Source organism: Cyprinus carpio, chromosome B17 (assembly GCF_018340385.1).
Source record: "Cyprinus carpio isolate SPL01 chromosome B17, ASM1834038v1, whole genome shotgun sequence".
Taxonomy (NCBI): Eukaryota; Metazoa; Chordata; class Actinopteri; order Cypriniformes; family Cyprinidae; genus Cyprinus; species Cyprinus carpio.
This window is the reverse complement of record NC_056613.1, coordinates 9,868,341-9,890,618: the sequence shown is the minus strand read 5'-3', so window position 1 is coordinate 9,890,618 and position 22,278 is coordinate 9,868,341. Positions and strand designations below refer to the sequence as shown.

Below are 22,278 nucleotides of genomic sequence, written 5' to 3'. Positions count from 1 at the left end.
AATTTTTATGTAAATAAGTTTGGAATGTTGTATTTTTCTGTTGTCCTTTTTACATATGTATTTATTTATTTTGTTTAACCCTTGGGCACATGATAAGGATATGGATGTATAACTGCTATAGGCTATATAGGCTATGTTATAGAGTTAGTTTGGGAAGGAGGGAAAAAAAAGAGAAATAGAGATGATCTGACATTTTGAACAGCAGAAGGTTTCATTAATGCCTTTCTAATGTGTGAACATTTATAAGAAACCTGCAGGCGTTTGTGCTCATATTTCGCACATAGAAAAATTATTCCCTGTTCAGCATTAAAAATGATTATCCCAGTGATGTTCGAAAGTGTTTCTAAACGAAACGTACGAAAATTCTGAAGAATTACTTGTATTATGACTTGACTAATTACATTTTGAAAATGTTATTCGCGATCCTATAATAGATATTTAGTAGGCCTATTTCATTTTATTTATTTATTTATTTTATTATTATTTTTTTTTTTTTTTTTTATTTTTTTTATATACATTGTCAAAGGGTTATTTGAAAAATAATGTTCAATAAGACATTACAAATAATAATAAATATAAAGTCATCCGTGGCCATCAGCAGCAGCCAGCAGGTGCTTAATGAAGTAGGAAAGGACTTGAAGTCATCCCACGTCATCTTGGTAGGCATGCTGCGCGCGATTTCCATCTTTCAAAGTTCTTACAGCTTGACTGACTGTTTCACGTCCCTGTGCGTCACAGCCACGCCCATACAACACATTATTACACCTAACATATTCTCATGCGGTTTGTTAGACCGCAGTCCTGGGGGAGAAGGAACTTTGTTGTCAGCTGTTCTCTCGCATCCCTGTGGACTGAGAGGCAGCGCGGGAGTCATGAAGCAGGAGGTCAGGGCTGCTCTGGGGTCAGCTCGTCCCTGGCTCCACTCAGAGGCGAACCTTTCTGCTCAGAGGTAAACAGATGCATCTTATCATAACCTGACCATTTCTTATGTGTATTTATCTGTAAAATGGAGAAAGCCAGGCTACAGCATTTGATTTATAAATCCTTATGGAAATATTTGAATAAGCTTATTTACTGCTATTGAGGAGGGATAAAGTTAAGATTAGGAACAAGTTTTGTAGTATGGTTAAGTTTAAGGTAAAGTAGTAAAAACTGCAATTATAGATGTAACTACAGAAATTACTAATATTATTACATGCAGGCATTTTTTTAAATACAAGTATAACATACGCTACACAATAAATGCATTGTATCAAATTATTCATTTCAGTGTTAGTACATAGTAGTTAAGGATGTGTAATATAAAGATTATATATATATATATATATATATATATATATATATATATATATATATATATATATATATATCGTTAATATATATTACTTATTATATAAAGCACTGTATGCTATTATATATATATATATATATATATATATATATGCAAAATATGTCATTTTAAACTGTAAATAATAAGCTTCTCTGTTTCCAGCAGAGGTGTTGGTCTTGCCCGGGTGCATTTTGAGAAACAGCCGCCTGCCAACCTGCGCAAGTCAAACTTCTTTCACTTTGTGTTGGCTTTATATGATAGTCAGGGTCAGTCTGTGGAGATAGAGCACACTGCGTTTGTGGACTTTGTTGAAAAGGAGAAGGTGAGGAGATATGTGGAATATATGAAGCAATGAATTTGGAAATGAAAAATGATGAAGCCATGCAAAGCAAAGCATATTTGTTTAATCATTCCTTCGATTTAGGAGCCAGTAAGTGAAAAAACAAACAATGGAATCTATTACAAACTCCAGTTACTGTACAACAATGGTGAGTACTGTATAAAGTGTGGACTGCTTTAGAACATTCTACTTTAAGAAATACACTTTATTTGAAAATACAGCTGTCCTTTGTATGATGCTTTGTTATTAATTTTTCTGTCTTTTAGGTGTCAGAACACAGCAAGATCTATACATCCGTTTGATAGACTCTGTGACCAAACAGGTAAAATAGTTTATGCACTTTAATATTATTTGCAAGAATATGTTATGTGTGTTAAGCACTAAAAGATCACTTCACATTTATATATTTTCTTCTGCATAACATTAACCTGCAGTTTGCCTTTATTAATATGACTTTTTCAGGCAATTGTGTTTGAAGGTCAAGATAAAAACCCTGAAATGTGTCGTGTTCTTCTCACTCATGAGATAATGTGCAGGTAACTTGTGTCAAACACACTTAACTAATGTAATTTTTTACAGTTGATGCAGTGATAATTGTGTTAATCTATATATGTGAATTTTCAGCCGATGTTGTGATAAGAAAAGTTGTGGAAACAGGAACGAAACACCATCAGACCCCATCATTATTGACCGGTAGGACAATCAGCTGCATTCTTTAAGATTATAAATGAATAAAGCAATGTATGTATGTACTATAATATGTGTAAGTACAAATAAAGGCAAGAAAAAGTTTATTGTTATTACTTATAAAGATATTACTTACAGAAATTGGGATTCGTAAGCTTTAAGGATAAAAGCAGACAGACAGATTGTACTCTTTCATCTCTCCAGTTCTCAGTTTCTAATATTTTCATCTTCTTACATCATTCTCTCAGTAACTCTTTTTCTGTATTCTCTGATTCACAAATACCTTTACATGTTTGCATGTTTTGTTTTTATTGCATAGGTTCTTCCTGAAATTTTTTCTCAAATGTAATCAAAATTGCCTGAAAAATGCAGGGAACCCACGAGACACACGTCGTTTCCAGGTACACGAACAACTTCATACTGTATATTTATATCACTAATTAAGTTGTCTAATAATGGATCTATTTAATCAACATGAAATATTTAATGAAAAGGCTGTCCCTTACAGTACTGAATTACACTTTAGAAGTGCAATAGTAAAAACTATACATGTAGCCAATAATGTTTCTTTAATTCATTCAATTTATGTATTGTTTTTAATAATCCTTGTGCCACATCAAAATGTCCTTTTGTGCCCAACATTTCCTGCACTAGTAAAAAAAAAATCCTGTGCTTTGCAGGTGCTGGTCTCTACCACAGCCTCTGTTAAGGCCCACATTCTAGCCATTTCAGATAATATATTTGTCCATAACAATTCAAAGCATGGCAGAAGACCAAAAAGATTTGAGATAATTGAAGGTACAGTAATTACAAACATACTTCCAATAATTCTATGATTACTAATGATTCAATTCAAAAATCAAACCCACACAAATAACTATGCAATTCAAATCAGTGTGGTCACTGACGGTTTGTTGATATGATAATGTGTAGGTAAATATACAGTAGGAGAAGAGTATACAATATTTGTTTGCTTGTGATTTCTTTTAGCATATATTTGCTGTAGCTTATGTAGACCTATCTCTGAAGTGCAATACGCTTACTCAGTGTATTGAGCTAATATTTGTGTGTTCATTTAGCTGAGATCCCCTGCATCAAGGCCATCAGTCCGAGTGAAGGTTGGACGTCAGGTGGAGCCTCAGTGATTATTATTGGAGATCAGTTCTTTGATGGTCTACAAGTGGTTTTCGGAACAGTTATGGTCTGGAGTGAGGTGTGTAACGATCTCAATCTCTGTTGCCAAACAAAGAATGACCATAAATACATTTTTGTTTCATTTGTAGCTTCCTTGTTCCATTTGTTAATTTGCTTTGCTAATTTTGGAAGGTGTGAAATACATTGTTGCCAATTTACTGTATATGCCTTCAAATAATAATGTACATGATGTACTCTCTCCACAGAGAGAGATCTGCAGGTGATGGTGAAGTTAATCTGGATTTCTACTTCCTGAGAGGATGATGACTTTTTCCTTTTTGTTGTAGGTGATTACACCACATGCGATTCGTGTGCAGACTCCACCTCGTCACATCCCTGGTGTTGTAGAAGTTACACTGTCCTACAAGTCCAAGCAGTTCTGCAGGGGACCTCCAGGACGCTTTATTTACACTGGTAAGAATTATAAAGTTTGGAAAAACTCACAAATATTGCAATTTACCATGGTTATACGATTACAATTTTTAAGAATATCCGAAAAGCAGATATATGATTTTTTCCAATTAAATAATGCCTTTTTTGGAAGCTCAGACAATCTAATTTGTTGTTGCTGGCTGATACATTAATGTTTAATTTTGAAAAGTGTTTCGCTTTTAGCTTTAAATGAGCCAACCATTGACTACGGGTTCCAGCGGCTGCAGAAGGTGATTCCTCATCATCCAGGCGATATGGAAAGACTACCAAAAGTGAGCCAGAAATGCTGAGTTGATTTCTTCCTAAATTCTGTGTTGTCCATTTTAATTGTTCTAGGTTCTGTTTTAAATTTTTGATTCAATTTTAAATCATTAAAAATAGCATGTCTAATAAATGTAACTGTCCAAAAGGTTTTTTTTCTGTGCTCATTATTTTATTTGACATTTTAAAATATTTTATAATTAAAAACTATTTTGATTGACAGGAGGTCTTACTGAAGAGAGCAGCTGATCTCTTAGAGATGTTTTATGGAATGCCTCACACCAACCAGGTCAACATAACATTTAGATTTACTCAGGCTTGCTATCCTGATATGTATTAATGTTTGCTGCTGAAATCCAGAGTGGGAAGTGATGTAATTTCTGTGCATTTATATGTGTCTGACAATAGGAGATGATTCTGAAGCGTGCGTCTGATATAGCACTCCATGCCATCCCACATGGAATGATGGGTGGAAACTCCTTTGATGCACAGTTACCCGTGAACACAGAAATTTCACCGGATGTAGAACAAAGTATGTTGTATAAATGCATTTTAGATTGGTACATATGCACCACAACAGAACGTTAATAAATGAATGTCTCTCAGCATCTCTTTCAGTGGGTTTCAGTCGGAGTTCAAACAGTGGCTTCACTGCAGGCAGCACATCCCAGCAGTCTGAATTCAGCAATACCAATACATGCATGAATACACACACACATACACACTCTCACTCCAACATGCCAAGACACACACACTCAAACACACACCCGTCCATGGCTGGGCACACACAAACACACACACGCCCTTCTGTGTCAAACTTCTCTGTGGCCACACAGCCATTGTTAGACTGTCCTACAGCGGACACACAACACTACATTGGTAAGAACACAGCTTTCTCTCTGTCTGTAACTGTCAAACATGGAAAAACTTTTAACAAATTTATTTTTCCTCAAAAGGTCAACATTCAAAATTGGTTACAGTTGAATTATGAATTTATCAGAATTTAAGTTCAATTTAATTCTATTTCCTTGCATTATGATTGCTGCACAACCCACAATTTAATTATCATTTATAATTAACCCAATTAAACTTACACAAAATAAAATTTGTAAATGATTTTGTTGTAAAAATCCATATATATAAAGACGTAAAAAAAAAAAATCCATATATACTATGGACACATTTTCGTTTATAACGTTTTTAACATAATTATAATCAAAATATTATCAAACTGAATCATGGTCAAATTGCATAATGATCATAATAAATTATTTACACTCATCCTGAAGACAAATATATCTATATCTATCTATATATATGTATGTATGTATATATATGCGTGGTTCATCTAAACCTTCCTTGTGTCCTTTTCTTTCATGCATGTTTGTAGTGAAGCAAAAAAGTGCATTTGCTCCGGTTCTGAAGCTGCAGTCCTCAACAGCACAAGCTTCAGGTGTCCCCGTCTGCACGGTAATGGCACATGACATGCATGTATTCACACACAAGCTCCTCTCGCCTGCTCTTTTTGTCTACCCTATAATACCTTAAATTGTGACAGTACATAATGTACTGAGTGTGCAAATTTGACAGAGTCATGTCTATTCTGTTTGTTTTTTTACAGCCTTGCATGACTAGTGACACCAGTCACACTCTCAGAAGGACAAATGAAAAACTCCATTCAGAAGTTGCGATCTTTGTAGTCAGGGAAGGACAACATCTGTTTTGCATTTTGAAGGTTCTCCCAGTGCAGGCAATACAAAAGCAATACAAATTTTAAATCATATTGGTTGGTGATATAGCAACTTTTTTGTTATATGTCTACAATATGCATCTCTCTATTATTAGTGTATTTGTGGTCTGTGCCCAATCCATTAAATATAAATATTACCTATATATGTTAACTTTGTGTGTCATCTTGCTGAGTTCTGACTGACTGCTTAATCCCTCAAAGCACTAGAAATGTTTACATTGACACTACCATTCAAAAGATTTGGGTCAGTAAGATTTTCTCTTATGCTCAACGAGGTCGCGTTTATTTGAAAAAATATTGTGAAATATTATTACTAGTAACTGTTTTCTATTTTAATGTGTTTTAAAATTAATTTAATTTTTTTTTTATTTTATAATATTGATTTTAATTCTGAGATTTCAACAGCCATTATTTCAGTGTTTTAATGTGTTATTAAACTAAGCTTTTCCTGGAACATTTGTCTACTAAACCTCACTATTATTTAAGGAAAAGGAAAAATGGTCAAAAAACATTGGACATGGATTGATACTAGACTAACTGGTGACAATGACAATGGTTATTTTCTAACAAGGATTTATTTCACCCCAGGTTTCACATGGACTATGTCTCTAAAAGTCTATTCTTCATGTCTCATTAAATTCTCATATAGGTTGAGAATTGCTCTTATGGCAGGGGAGGCAGCTCTGTTTGTGTTCTAGAAGATACTTCACTGAATTCTCAGATTAGCTCTCCTTCAAACGATCAAGTTTTACTATAAGGAGGAGGCATCAAAAATAAAAACAAATGCTGAACATGGAGTTTGTCTCTTATAAATCTGAGCGCATGAGTGAGTCCTCCCTGTGTGTGAGAGTGGAGGCTGCACATTCACCTGAACACTGAAAATCCTGTTGTAGAAGTTAAAACCCCTTCACAACAGTATCAATGTGTGATTTGTCTTTTGTTCACATTTGTATTACTAAAATGGAGTGCAAAATTAGGAGTTATGATCTTTAATAAGAAGAATTAATGTATGAATCAAGTATATTATTTTTCTGTTATAAAGATTTGCTTGACCTAAATCAATCGACATATGTTACTATAACATCTGCCATGTGCCTTGCGCTGCTTTATTTAACTTTATTTTTATTTGTATTATTTATGTATTATTTTACATGCCCTTATTTGTATAGTGTATTTTATATTTTATATTTTATCTGTATCTATCTGTGTTTTTAGGCTCTACTGTTAGTGTTATCTGTATGCACCATGGGTCTGAGAGTAACGCAATTTCAATTAAGAACATGTTCAGTCATGTTTCTAGGACATTAAAAAGTCCCTGTTGTCCATTGCTCGTTGTAATCATGTATGTTGTATCTATGTTATTTTTCTGTTCGCTAATACGCTCACAAGTGTAATAAAAAAGAATGTAATCTTGTAATTACTGTCTGTGATTTTACTTCTGCGTGAAAAAAGTAACTGTTGATGTTTTGAGTGTGCGGGTCTTTGACGCGTGACCGCTGGTTGTGGTTTTGTCTCACGTGACTTCAGTATATAATGCAGCGTTTTGACAGCAGATTGCTTGCTGTGTGCAGTTTGTGATGACTGACAGCGGTTCTTGTGTGCTGCTGGATGTGACTCTCTGCTCGCCAGTAGGAGAAATCCTGCTGAGCGGCTGTGAGAAGGGAGTTCACACCATTAATATCAAACTGGGAACAGACAAAGAGGAAAGGTAACTCTTGCAAACATGACACAAACTGTCAGACATTAGTCAGTCATAACATGTAAACCACACGGTCGCTGTGATTTTGCAAAGTAAGACATGTTCCTGGATCAACATTATTGTTAATAACATAGACCTAACCCTATCCCTACCCCTAAACCTAAACCTAACCCTTATTCCTAAAATCAGTGTGAAATGATAGCTTATTAACAAGGGTGTAGAAGCACCTAACCCTGATCTTAAGTCTAAAATAGATATTTCCTGAAAAGCTATACCCTCAATTCTGATTGTTTAATTGGAATGTTGTTCCAGGATCAGGAACATGTTGTACTTGGTGAAATCACGGTCACCTTTGGGAACACGTTTTCACCAAGTGCAACAAGTTCCTGGATTAACATCCTTGTCCAACATCCAACCAGTCAGAATTGAGGGATAAGTTTACAGGAAATGTCAGTTTTAGCCTTACAAGTTAGGTTCTTCTACACCCTTGTGATTCAACTATCATTTCTCTCTGATTTTAGAGATTATGGGTAGGGTTAGGTTTAGGGTTAGGGGTTGGGTTTAGTCTATATTTTTGGAAAGTAATGTTGATCCAGGATCAACAAAAGATGTTGTTCCAGGAACATGTCTTACTTGGAAAATAACGGAGCCACGTAGTGCTGCTAATAGTGGGGGAAACTAATCTATTTGAAATTCTGAATCAAATGAAACATTTGTTTCGCAAAATGATTCACTGTTTCGCAGCACTCAAAACATCACATGCTTCACAAGACATTTATTGATGGAGTCGTGTGGATTATCATGATGTTTTTATCAGCTGTTTGAACTCTCATTCTGACGGCACCCATTCACTGCAGAGGATCGATGGTGAGCAAGTGATGTGATGCTAAATTTCTCTAGATCTGTTGTGATGAACAAACAAATTAATCTACATATACAGTGCATTTTCAGCAAATTTTCCTTTAATGTGTATCCTGTTGTAGTATACGGCCTGTTGGCCAGTCAGAAATGAGTCCTGAGTTGCAGCGCTGTGTGGACTGGCTTCAGTGCTACTTCATGAAACCCGAGTCCATCGGCACTCTTCCTTCACCTGCCTTACACCATCCGTTAATGCAGAGTGGTTAGTCACATACACACACTACTCCAATATATCTGTTGTTCATTTCAAGTAAAAACAAGGATTTTAACTTCCACTGTTTTCCTCCCTCTTTTTCTCTTTCTCAGACTCTTTTAAAGCACATGTGCTGTGGACTCTGTTTAAGGAAGTTGGACTTGGTAAAACGGTCTCCTACAAGCAGCATGCTGAAATGATCGGCAATCCAAAAGCTGTGAGAGCAGTGGGTTCAGCCATGAAGAATAACCCGGTGAGATTGTTGCAATGATCATGACAGATTGATTTATCTTGATGTATTTTTTCTCATTTGATGCAGCCAGTCTGTTGTTCTCTTAGGTTCCCCTGATCGTGCCGTGCCACCGGGTGCTGCGTAGTTCAGGGGACAGTGGCTCATATATGGGAGGAAAGGGAGATGATATTAAAGTTTGGTTGCTCACTCATGAGAAAAAAGCATCGGAGCTCAATGCATCAAAGAGTGAAAAATCCATCTGATGGACCCCAAAATCGCTTAACCCTGCTTCTCAGTTTGTTCACAAACATTTTGTTTATAGCATTTTTTAATTTCTAAATGATTGGACAAATTATATTCCACTTTATTTGTTGTTATCCATATATCTTCTATAGTTAAAGAAATATATTGGAATTGTGTTTAGTTCTGGTTGTCAGTGTTACATTGACATTGCAAAAATGTGATTTGAAAAATAATTTTGTATTTACGCTGTTTAATCCAAAGGACTTTGAAAGAAATTATAATTTTTTTATATATCTTTTCTTTTTTTAGCTGACAAACATTAGTGATATTTTTTGCAGAAAATTATTTTGTATCCCATATCTCATTTAGAATTATATAAGAACTTTTTAAAGCTAATTAACAGCTCTGTAAAGCAAATAAAATATTTATTAATGGTAGATCAATAGTCAATAGAATAATTACAATTTGTAAATATTTTTGAAGGGAGTCTGTTATGCTCACCATTGAAAAAAAATGCATCATGGTTTCCACAGAAATATTAAACAGTAAAAACTTTTCAACATTAATCTCCAATAATAACTGATTATATATAAGCACTAAATCAAGATTCAAGATTCAAGATTTTTATTTGTCACATACACAATTATATAGAGCATATATAATCAGCAGTGAAATGTGAGTATTATTATATTATAATGATTTATGAAGGAATATGTTACATTGAAGTACAAATAAATGATCATAAAAAGGACCCACTTTATACCGAGTGTCTTTAACTTCTACAGTATGTACTTTTAAATCAATGATTTGATGCAATGCATTTATTAGGTACATTAATGTTTTTACATTGTACTTATATTGAAAAATACCCTCCTCTAATTACATCTAGCCCTCCCTTAAACCTAACCAAACCACTAATCCTGTTCCATAACATATTCTAAGCTTTTGACCAGTAGAGTGTATTTTGTCACACTAATAAATGCATCATCACAGACATTTGTATTTTTTAATCATTCGCAATTATGTGTTACTCCATAATGTGTCTAACATAATGAAAATTTAGTTATACTCTTGAGCACAAATATCAACAATTTCTGATTCTGTTTGAGAATCACCATTTAGCTGCCATACAAACACTTCCACTTGCAATATCTGGATGTCAGACAGACAGTCATGATCTCTTTTAATGGGAGGATGAAGGAGGGGCGTCCCTGGGGAGATCTCCACAGTCAGTGGTGTGATACTGCCTTATATTGTGTTTGATCACATGTGACATGCGCTGCTTCCACTGCCTCAGGCTGTGCTGATCTCTCTCTAAGCCTTCACATACGGCTTTATGCCACCTTACAAAAGAGCAATTTGTGGCTGACAGAATAAAACAGTTGGATCATGCTCCGTGAACGGAAACCCTCCCTGCAATTTTTAAATCATTTAATGGAGTGTGGGAGCTGCTATCATAACTGTACAGGTTTGTATCCATTTCCTGTGACACTTTACACAAAAAGGTTAGACTAAAGAATCTAAAACGCTTTCATTTTCTTTTTCCTTTTCAGGAAAAATAAATAAAAATAATTGGTTGTTTTCTATTTCCTTCTCAGGAAAAATAAATAAGTAACATTGGTTTGTATATGGTTTATACTTATATCTATATAAATATATATATATATATATATATATATATATATATATATATATATATATCGATATATATATATATATATATATATATATAGTTTTTTGCCTTAAACTCAGATGCTTTAAAACCAGTGCTATTTTATTTGCCCTTTTTAGCCAAGTTTTTCAGTGTCTATATACATGTGTGTATATACACTATTGTATACATGGCTTTGGATATTAGCTGAAATAAAATAAGTTTAAGTTTATTCTTTTATTTTATTTCATTTCATTTATTATTATTATTTTTATTTTTTTTATTTTATTTTTTTGCATGGTTTAATAACCATATCCAAAGCAATTACGAATGAGGAAAACAAATGTTTCATATTACTCAAAAAATATAGCAATCCACATTTTCAAACATCTTTAATGGTACAAGAAGGACATTTTATAGTGTTAATATTATTATTTCCTACAATATCTATGGTAGAGGTTGAATGGCTGAGCACACATTGCACGCTATTTTAATCTCTATAATATTTCTGAAAATGTAATAGGTCAGTTATGTATCAAGTATGTATTATTAGTAGGTCAGGTGTATCAAGGATCAAGTCTGATAAAGTTTAAATTATAAAAACCAAAAATGTCTTTGTCTCTGTCTTTGGTGCCTATATTGTAGTCTACGGTTTGCTGTAGAAACTTTTCTTTGGTGTAATAGCATTCAGAACAAACTGCTTGAAACTTGTTGGTTGATGTTCTTTTGAGATGTCAGAGGAAGTGGAAGGCTAATCCGCTGAGGTTAAGACAACATATACTAACAAATCCATGTAAGGAATAAGATTTAACATTTAGATTATTATACACTTGAACAACGGACATGATCTAGGGGGAGTATCCGTGTAATTAGTCTACTGTAAATCATTTGTCAGAGTAAGACGTGATCAAACTGTAGCTCTTAATGGTTCAAAATGATAATAAACTATGATTTAAAAGTAAAGATTCTCTTTTGATTGACAGAATGAAGGTGATTTACAATATTATCCCTGTGCTGCATTAGCCCCATGCTGCTGTTATAATCTTCAAAGCATGTAATGTGTCAGAACAAATCATGGGTTATGGTTACTTAAAGAAATTGTTCTGATTTTCCGAGCAGATTTTGCTAAACACTAACCCTCACCTTTGAGACGTGATTTTCAGAGTCTTTCCAAGAAGATTTTCAGTTTGTATCTGTCACAGGTGAACGTATCATGCAGATGCTGCGTTAAGCTTCATGTTCAGAGGTGATAATGTCTAAGCACTTAAATATGATTAATGTGTCACACCATCCAAGATTTCACCTCACAGATTCACCTTTGACACTCGCATTTCACTGATATGATCACAGCTCTCTGAATTTCCTTCATTTTGTGAACTATGTGGATCTACCTCTGACACTCGCATTTCACTGATATTATCACAGCTCTCTGAATTCCCTTCGGAGATACATGTCTCATAGCTCCTAATGCTCAAATAAGTTTGACCATCTGCTCAGTCCTAATAAAGTTGTATTGCTTTACTGACCCCTATGGAAAAAAACAGTATGTTGGATAGGTATATTTTGAGGCATGGCAGCTGGTTTAAGGTGGTTTAAGCTGGTGCTTAGTTGGTTATAAACTGGTTTAAGCAGGATCTAGTTGCTTAGGACCAGTTTATGAACCAAAACCAGCTCAAGACCAACTAAAAACCAGCTTAAGCCAGCTCAAACCAGCTACCATGCTTCAAAACATATTTAATCGGCTTCAGTCTTGAATAATAAAACAATTTACAGCCTAATCTCCAGAGTGGATAAACTATAAAAATGTTGTCGCAACTTTTTTGTGAAGTCACTGAAAAGCCATATCCAGATACAATAGCGCCACCATGTGGAAGAAAAGATGGGATTTGTACGTTTTGTCTGTTTTCTGTGAAAGAAGGCCTTTGGTTATTTGATCAATTAGTGCAACTTTTGCTTCAGCTCTGAGCATTTTTAATATTCATTTTGAACAAACTAGGCATACTAGGTATTTACAGTATACATGTGCCTCCACTGCATTATATTTATTAAAACCATATGAGGAGGATATTCCAGTAGGACTCAATAAAACATGCTGTTCACATGGAATAAAATTTTAATTTATTCTCATTGGCTCCAAGGGTTTATCTTCATCCTTTATGCTTTTACACTCTTCCTCGTCTTTTGGGAAATCTCAGTTCTTTCAGAGGCAAACCTTCAGCATCCACTTCATTCACCTGTAATTATAATAGAAGGACATCACTGATCAGTTTCACACTGGGAAATTAAGCTGCAGATGTTTTCCAATATAAGAAAGAGAAACAGTCATGCTCTTACTATGTGTATCGGTGAAAGTTGTTCCATTGGAGAGTCTGCAGGAATGGATAGTACTGCATCACCAGCATCCATCATCTGATGGAGACAGAGTTTTATTCGATGTTAGTACTCACACATCTCAGTACTTTGAATATTTTCAGTGTTTCATGCCACCCCATGTTACAACACTCCCAGGTTATTAAAAAGGACCAAAGTGGACATGCAATGGAATGGACAAACACTTAAAAAACCTAACAGACAAATGAGAACAAGAGGAATAGCTCACCCTAAATGTTGCCTCCACTTCACCAACGCTTCTCTTTCCACCAGGAAGCCAACCGTATGACCAGTGCTGGCAAAGACTAACCTCCAACACACACACTAGCATTAACAACTGGACCAGCAACCTTCCGTTCCACTCCATGCTTAAACTAAAACAAAGACATTTGATATAGGCAACATTGTACTGTCATATAAATGTTCATTTATAGGATCTTTTCGTGGGTTGTTTAGTCAGTTATATTATCTCCCAGTTCAGAATCTTACAATAGGAAAAATGCAATGTTTGGTTCTATAAATTAATTAAAACAAAATTATTAACATCACACATATAAATTTGTTATCTGTCTAAGGAATAACAACTAAATGGAGAGTCAAAGTACAATGTGTTTACATTCATCCATATTTTTCAACAATTTATGCAACAGAAACCATACAAAATTCTATAATTTATCTAAACGATGTAAATGTTCATGAAAAGGAATTCAAGTTTATTTTACTTTGAAGAGGCTAAAGCAGTGGATAAAATCATATGACTGAATATAACAAAGGTTGTTGTAAAAATGATGGTAAGTTAAGATTTCAAATACAGACTTAGATACTTAGATTTCGAGTCTCTTGAATGTTTTCTAAACTGGATGATAATAATGTAAAGTCTCGAATGTAAAGTCTAAACTGGTACATTTATTAGATATTCTTAAAACAATCTGGAATTTTGAGGGTAAAAAATCTCTTACCTGTTGTCTTTGCTCAAGATGAAGTGTGTTGTTCTTGGTCTCTTTTATACAGTCCTTCTAAAAGGAGCTGTAATGCTCTTTCATCATCAGGAGACTTGCAAACACAGGTGCAGGTTTCTCTCTAATGTACGCTCTAATGCACACCTGGGGCTGGATTTCTAAGACTGAAAAATAACTGTCAGGGGAACCAGCTAATGGACCTGTTTAAACCCTGAGATGAATTAAATAATGTGTTTAAATGGTTTAAACAGCCACATCAACACACAGGGGAACAGATGAGCTATATAAAGGCCAAAAGACATAATGGATTTGTCAAACGAAGACTGAGTCATCTAATTGCCAAGCTAGTATTTGCTGGGTTAAATAGACCTGCATAAAATAATGTTCCATAACTAACTAAATAACTCTTACATTTGGTAATTGTTTGCTCACAAACCTTTTCTTTATGTGTCCAACTTTGATATAATATTTCCATATTTATCTGAAAGTAACTGACTAAACCAACCAACCAACCAACCAACCAAACAAGCAGGCTTCTAATGTAGGCTTATCTGTATTTTCATCATTATTCTATAAGGAATGAATTGTATTTGTATATACATTCAAAGGTTTGGGTTTATAGGGGTTGGTTTTTGAGTGTACTCTCTTATGCTTATCAAGGCTGCATTTATATCCTCCTGACTACCAGCTATGGAGTTTTGTCCTCTGTAGAGGACATTATTTTTTAGCGATTTTTCTAAGATGCTCCATGTCACAGTTTTAAGTCTGGATGTCCTGTACAGAGCACATTGCTTTTCAGAGATACTAAATGTTTGGATGTTTCACCATGACCACTCCCTCTCTTTGGTCTTTAAAAATTGGCTGACATTAATTTAGTGATCAAGTGTAACACCCTTATGGAAGTATTTTGTAATTATCATTTAAATCTGACTAATTTTCAAATTGTTTGTCATAAATCAACATCTCAGGAAACTGTTATGGGGTTTCAAATCAAAATATTACCTTCTGTTATTAAACAGGACATCAATTTCATACATGTCCACTGTAGAGGATAGAATAGACACAACAAATGAATAGAGAAAAAATTATATTTTAATATTCCTATTAAACATTAGACATTATTATGAAAATCTTTCTTATTATTACTCCCATTATGTTGCCCCAAAAACACATTAATATGCAAATTATACAGTTTAGATTCATTGTATATAATGGAAAAACTAATTTATGGCCATTTTACACACATTTTGCATAAAGAAAAATATTTTAAAAAAAGTATCTTTCATAACATAGTTGAGAATAATTTTTCTATAAAGTTTGGTATAAAAAATTAAAATTGATTTGTGATTAAAACGCCCTTTCATGTATATTCATGTCTTTTTAATTAAAAAAAACAAGACTTTTTAAAGTCCCAATTTTTCTAATTTTTCTTATGCTCTAAACAATGCAGTGACAGGACAAAATACTAAATTCACAAAACAGTTTTTTTTTCTTTTTTTCATTGAGGTGGGAATTATGTTATGATTAATTTAATAAAAGTATTGTTGTGTATTATTTTATTTTATTTGTTTTTTTTTGTTTGTATGTTTTTTTTTAAAGTGACTTCAAACTGAACGTATTTTAAAATGTATATTTATTCCTGTGATGGCAAAGTGGAATTTCAGCAGTCATGACTTTCAGTCCTTCAGAAATCATTCTAATAGGCTGATTTGGTGCTCAAGAAACATTTTGAAAACAGTTGTGCTGCTTAATTTTTTTTATTTATTTTTTTATTTATTTATTTTTTGTGGAAAATGTGATGAATAGAAAGTTCAACATTACAAATTACAAAGTAACATTACAAATTATTTTTTGTCACTTTTGATCAATTTAATACATCCTTGATTAATAAAATTATTAATTTATTATTATATTTTAATTGCTCTCCATCGGTATTTTCATAGTTTTGTTAAATTTTTTATTTATTTTTTTATTTTAATTATTAATTTATTATTATATTTTTTATATATAGATATATATATTAATATATATATATAATATATTATATATATATATATATATATTTATATTAGGGCTGTCAAATGATTAATCACGATTAATCACATCCAAATAAAAGTTTTGTTTACATAATATATGTGTGTATACTGTGTATATTTATGTATATATATAAATACACACACATGCATGTATATATTTAGAAGAATATGTTATGTTTATATATTAAATATATTTATATATATATAAAATATAAGAATATAAATATATAAATGTATATACATGTAAATATTTTCTAAATATATAATTTATGTGTGTGTATTTATATATACATAATAAATATACACAGTATACACACATATATTATGTAAACAAAACTTTTATTTTGGATGTGATTAATCGTGATTAATCATTTGACAGCCCTAATATATATATATATATATATATATATATATATATATATATATAGTGTCTTATATTTTGTGAGAAACGCAAATGATCAAATAGCTCAAAATGACCCTTATTTTGAACCGAGGACCTGTCTGCTAAACTACGACACTTCCGGGCGTGTACGGAAAAATCCCGCGAGCTCAAGCCCCAAAACATGTCAAGCTGTCCACATGATCGCCATTATTACGCGTTTATTGATCAGGCTAACCCATAACTATTAAAATATCACAGGTAATATCCAGACTCTTATCTGTATTACAAATATTTCAGATGCTGCGTAATTTCTGTGATGTCTAGCGTTCGATAAGCACGTTTCAGGAATCTCTAATGACCCATGCTGCTCCCTTCCAGTTTCAGGGTATAACGAGACATCAATATGGATTTTTTAAAAAGACCTCCTATCCCTGAAGACGCAGTCCAGTATCAGCTTTTTCTGGTTCATCCTGACCCATCAGACGCAGAAGCCCATGAGAGAGTCCTCCAGCAGATCCTGCAAAACATCCTCGCTGAGATCGCCCCTCTTCTGATGCAGTACATCTGGCAGCATCAGCCCTTCAATCTAAGATACCACCCTGAGAAAGGTATTCAGCTGTATATCAGTTTTCAATTCTAGAGAGTGTACATGTGACTAAGTGACCAAAACGATCTTCTTTTACACTCGACAGGAGATGTGCCTGCGCACCTGGGCGGTGTTACTCAGTTCGGTGATAATGTGGAGGACGAATGGTTCATCGTTTACCTGCTCAAACACATCACACAAACCTTTAGTGATGTAGCTGCTGTTGTCTACGATAATGATGGACAGTTTCTTCTGATTGAAGCAGCTGAACACCTGCCAAAGTGGCTGGACCCTGACAGCAGTGAAAACAGGGTTAGTATTGGACATTTAAATTGGTAATACCATGATATTATCATGTTTTATTGAATATAGCAATACCATGGTACTCCTTCAGGTATGAGTATGCTAATCTTTTTTGAAATAGCATCTTATTGAATTGTATATATCTTTCGCTGTGACGTGTAAGCATTGAATTTAATACCAGCAATGTTATCACCACAGTTTTTGGAAGGTTATTATCATTTTCAGGAAAAAAAAAACACCTTTTTTTGTTTTTAAAAGTAAGGTTGTTCTTGTTATCACCCTGAGGTGCATATATACGCTGTTCCCATTGGCTGCTCACTTTTTCTCTCTGTTGTTGTGTTTCTGAGGTGTTTCTGTTCCGGGGAGAGCTGCATATATTACCCAACCGCACACGCTCTGGGGAGGTTGGCTGGCCCAGAAACTCAGTGCCTGCTGTGGGTCAGGCTCTAGAGGTGCTGCATTCACACTCTGGGAGCTGTTTAGCCAAACAGCCCATACGCTCAGCTCTAGCCAGGAGGCTGGATGGGTGAGAGTCATGATATTGTTTAAAATAAGTATCTAGATCGTTTCTGTTTTAGGTCTGAATGTTTATTTTAGGTTGTACTCAATAATCTTTTGTGCATGTGTGCAGGTATCCAGATAAAATCCAGCAGAATTTCCACCGTGCTCACTGTTATGTGCCTGCGGGCATTGCTGTGGTGTTGTCTAGGAGGCCTGACCTTATAGCCCCTGCCGTGTCTGCTTTCTATCTGCGTGACCCTGTTGACCTCCAGGCCTGTCGAACTTTCCGCAAGTTTCCTCCTGACACTAGAGTTCTGACATCAGTAAGAAAAACCTGTCTTGATTTCCACAAAAAATGCTAAGTGGCAAAACTGTAATAATTATAAGAGATGCTGCCTAAACACCACTTTAGCATATTAGAAGAGTTTAGTAATACATTATTACTGCTATATTAAAATAGAAAACGGTATTCGATATTTCACAATATTATTCTTTTTATTTCTCAAATAAATGCAGCTGTGGCGAGCGTAAGGGATTTGTGTGTACAAAAAACTAAATCTTACCACACCCAAACTTTTGAATGATAGTGTACATTTAATCTGATGTAGTTTTTGAAAACTCCTCAGGTAACTATGAAACTGTTCCTTTCCCCCTTTCCTGTAGCTAAAGTTTACTCGCTGCTTGTACGCACAGCTGCAACAACAGAGTTTTGTTCCAGATCGCCGGAGTGGTTTCACACTTCCCGCCCGCTCTCATCCCCAGTACAGAGCTCATGAGCTGGGAATGAAACTGGTGAGTTTATGTTATCTTGTTCTCCAGTCATGTATGGAGAAAGCTGAAAATTAAAATGCAGATTTTAATCTTACAGAGATGAACATCTGTTTACTCCAAGTGGATTTTTGAAATATGCTCAGAAATATAAATAATTTTGTAACTATAGCACAGTGTTCTTTTTTCTGTTCATGTCTGGCACATGGCTTTGAAATCCTTTGCTCCAAGAGTGGACAGTCCTCCTCAGAGAAAGAGGCTTCAGTCAGCAGTAACCCACTGTGGAGAGGCTTTTTAGATAGTCTCAGAAAGAATGGATACTTTAAGGTAGGAAAGAGTTTCTGTTCAAAATACTGAAAATGAAGCAGATGATGCAAAGATTCCTTTGCCTGGGAGAAACCATTTAATAATACATAAATGTCTCTTTCATTTCGTGCGTATTTTTTGCTTATGTGTATTTTTGTAAACCTAGAGTGAACTAGAAGGATCCGTTCGATACAAAGATCTAATGACATCAGCAGAGAGTTTCTTCAGACAGTGTGTAACCAGCACTCACCGGTGAGAGTGACCGTTTTAAATTTTTTATTTGTTGTTGATTGTCAAAATCAAGTTTATTTGACTTTATCTGTGTGTAAATGTACTGGTATGAATGTGTGTGTATACAGTATGTGTAGTTTGAGGGTTGGGGTCACTAATAAATTAATACTTTTTGTGCAGCAGGGATGTAGTAAATTGATCAAATGTGACAGCAAAGGTGTTTTAAGTTACAAAGGATTTCTGTTTCAAATAAATGCTGTCCTTTTGAACTTTCTATTATAAAAAAAAACTGATTTTTTAATCACAGTTTCCATAAAATATTTAAGAGCACAACTGTTTTTAACATTGATAATAATTAGACATGTTTCTTTAGTACCAAATCAGTATATACAAATGATTTCTTAAGGAACGTGACAGCATTTGTTGAATTTTAATTATATTTCAAAATATTTCTGTGTCTGCAGTTTTTTTTGTTTATTTAAGAAAAGCAACCTTGTTGAGCATAAATGACTTTTCAGCAGTAGTGTGTAAGTCTCATGTTACTCTTTCTCACCCTGACATTCAGAATCCTGGTCAAGAGGTGATGAATGTTTTGGAGGATGCCTCCTACAGTTTGGAAGAGCTAAAAAATCAAGAGGCACATCTACCACCAGAGGACAGTACGTACCGTTCTATCTGATATTGTTTTCTCTGTGCTATGTAATCTAGCATAATTGATTCACTGCTTTTGTTGAAAGTGATTCTAGACTGTGAATTGAGCACAAAAATGGTTTCTGTCTTCTTGGAATCAAGTGTTGTCCTTTCAATCGTCCCCTGTAGGTGATGCGTGGTTAGACATCTCACCTCAGGAGCTGGAGAGGCTGCTTGAGGAGAGAGGAGGTCGAGGGGTGAGCGATGGCACTCGCAAGACGCCACAACCTGATGAGGAGCTGCAGGAGGAAGAAGCTGGCTACAGTCTCATAGCTGTAACGAAAGGCATGAAGAACTTCATCAATGCCACGTCCTCTCATGAAGGAGCTGAAATACCCAGGTAATGATATTCCATCTCAATTGTCAGTACTTCAGTTATTATTCACCATGATAATTTATGTCTTCCTTTTTCCTGAATTGTGTTTCAGATCTTGTCTGGCTGAGCCCTTTAGTTTTGATCCAGATGCAGTAACCAGTGCACTTGATAGACTGCTAGGTGAGTTTGATTTTCAGAGAAATGAGACCATCTAAATCAATCCCACTTTTAGAAAAAAAGGTGTGTGTATATATATATATATATATATATATATATATATATATATATATATATATATATATATATATATATATATATATATATATACACACACACACATATATAATATTTAAAAGCTGGTTTATTTTATTTTTTTTAAACTGAACTCTTTGTAATTTTATTCAGAAATCAAATTTATACCTATTTTTATGCCCAATTTAATTGTCTTCACTGGCGGCCAACCAGTACTGATTTTTATTACAGAGCCTGATGGCCGATATAAAGTCAATATAAATGATATTGCATTGTTTAATTTTAGAGATAATGAACAAACACATGCCTAACAATTGCTGAAATGAAATTCATATTTATTTCACATAATATATACGAAATTAGAAATAATTAAAAAAATGAATACATTTAAAAACAATAATTTGACCAAAAAAGAAAAATAAATCTGTGAAATAAACATTTATGCTTATGGCAACTTCTTTATTCTGTCTGTAAACCCATTATAATATTTTACACAAATAAAGTAATTTTATGCTGTCAAAATAAAAGTTTTTCATTTCTGATACATTGGCCAAATAGAAAAAACTTTTTTGCTGATGGTAGTAACTAACAAATGCAAAATATATTGGTTAACTGCTAATCAGCACTACCCGAAAAAGCACTAATAATTTGCACTTCCTGTTTACAGGAAGTAACGATGATGAGTTAGACTCTGACGACTTTGAGGATGATGATGATGAAAAAGGCAATGATGTCAACGATGATGAAGAAGTGCAGAATGGCGAGTCTCAGGAGCAGACAGGTGCCGAGGCACTGGACAATCTGAGGAAATACATGGATGAAATGGACCAGGAACTGCAAAGCACAAATATTGGCAAAAGCTTTACACAGAATAACAGAGTGAGTCTCCACAGATGTTGTTTATCCTGTGCACATAACCTTGTGAAATTGTTTTTTTTTTTATTGATTTATTTATTTTTCCATTTCCTTTTAGGCCAGTAATAAAGCAGATGCATCTAAAAGCTCATCATCCGCCACAAGGTCAGAGCTTGTTGAGGACGAAATCCAACCGCTTGATGTGGATCTCAACCTGGTTTCAAATTTACTAGAGTCTCTCGCTTCTCAGGCCGGCCTTGCTGGGCCTGCTTCTAACCTACTGCAGAGTCTAGGCATCCACATCCCACCTGACGCAGATCAATCCTGATACGTCAAACTAAAGTGGGAAAAATCAACTCACAGAGACTTATAACACACTTATCACGCACTCAGTGTTCCTTCACCTAGAGCACATCAGCTGTTCCTCTATCAGGTGGCTATATTTATGGTGTTCTGCTCCACACCCAGTACTGAACTATGAATTATTACATCCTAACATTGGCGTTTCCTTCAACACAAAGCACTTCCCTAAAAACTAACTGGGAATTTATTCTCTACGATGTTGTTTATCATGTTGTTCTCCATTAACTATTACTTTATCTTTTTGAATAAAGATAATATTTTCTGAGATGTTTCATAAATTACGATTCCGTAATTTGAGAATAATCAAACTGACAAGTATGCACTACAACAGAAAATATCTATTACATCTATCAATCATAGAAAAGGAATGGCGATATTTCACAGTGCTTATCTATGCTGACATGACTGATAAACTAAACAGATTGCCTGC

General features: G+C 34.3%; 4 protein-coding genes across 6 annotated transcripts; 3 read left to right on the top strand and 1 right to left on the bottom strand.

The window, feature by feature from the left end:
- Positions 1–595: 595 nt before the first annotated feature.
- Positions 596–6,307, top strand: LOC109053701 (transcription factor COE1). 2 transcript variants are annotated; one of them, XM_019071019.2, is made up of 16 exons: positions 596–949; positions 1,496–1,652; positions 1,755–1,818; positions 1,937–1,992; positions 2,133–2,206; positions 2,295–2,363; positions 2,677–2,758; positions 3,038–3,155; positions 3,437–3,570; positions 3,839–3,965; positions 4,167–4,255; positions 4,468–4,533; positions 4,653–4,776; positions 4,851–5,123; positions 5,635–5,714; positions 5,866–6,307. In XM_019071019.2, the coding sequence occupies exons 1-16, from the start codon at positions 666–668 to the stop codon at positions 6,019–6,021; spliced, it is 1,953 nt and encodes a 650-aa protein (XP_018926564.2). In that variant the 5' UTR covers positions 596–665; the 3' UTR covers positions 6,022–6,307. The 2 variants fall into 2 exon arrangements, with proteins under 2 accessions (XP_018926564.2, XP_042598020.1); XM_042742086.1 differs by having other exon boundaries at positions 1,493–1,652; positions 5,866–6,306.
- A 1,122-nt stretch (positions 6,308–7,429) lies between these two features.
- On the top strand, positions 7,430–9,305 carry mgmt (O-6-methylguanine-DNA methyltransferase). 2 transcript variants are annotated; one of them, XM_042743094.1, is made up of 4 exons: positions 7,430–7,701; positions 8,661–8,813; positions 8,918–9,057; positions 9,144–9,305. In XM_042743094.1, exons 1-4 carry the CDS (start codon positions 7,572–7,574, stop codon positions 9,297–9,299), a joined length of 579 nt encoding a protein of 192 aa, XP_042599028.1. In that variant the 5' UTR covers positions 7,430–7,571; the 3' UTR covers positions 9,300–9,305. The 2 variants fall into 2 exon arrangements, with proteins under 2 accessions (XP_042599028.1, XP_042599029.1); XM_042743095.1 differs by having other exon boundaries at positions 7,430–7,702; positions 8,677–8,813.
- A 3,566-nt stretch (positions 9,306–12,871) lies between these two features.
- Positions 12,872–15,329, bottom strand: gnrh3 (gonadotropin-releasing hormone 3). The gene is made up of 4 exons (XM_019071020.2): positions 14,260–15,329; positions 13,530–13,674; positions 13,265–13,339; positions 12,872–13,164 (listed from the first exon to the last, which is right to left on the bottom strand). Exons 2-4 carry the CDS (start codon positions 13,665–13,667, stop codon positions 13,093–13,095), a joined length of 285 nt encoding a protein of 94 aa, XP_018926565.1. The 5' UTR covers positions 13,668–13,674; positions 14,260–15,329; the 3' UTR covers positions 12,872–13,092.
- Positions 15,330–16,781: 1,452 nt separating this feature from the next.
- Positions 16,782–22,113, top strand: ecd (ecdysoneless homolog (Drosophila)). The gene is made up of 13 exons (XM_042742085.1): positions 16,782–16,935; positions 17,056–17,285; positions 17,370–17,575; positions 17,914–18,092; positions 18,198–18,390; positions 18,731–18,859; positions 19,037–19,162; positions 19,308–19,393; positions 19,925–20,031; positions 20,192–20,402; positions 20,491–20,558; positions 21,298–21,509; positions 21,604–22,113. The coding sequence occupies exons 2-13, from the start codon at positions 17,081–17,083 to the stop codon at positions 21,811–21,813; spliced, it is 1,932 nt and encodes a 643-aa protein (XP_042598019.1). The 5' UTR covers positions 16,782–16,935; positions 17,056–17,080; the 3' UTR covers positions 21,814–22,113.
- The last annotated feature ends 165 nt before the right edge of the window (positions 22,114–22,278 follow it).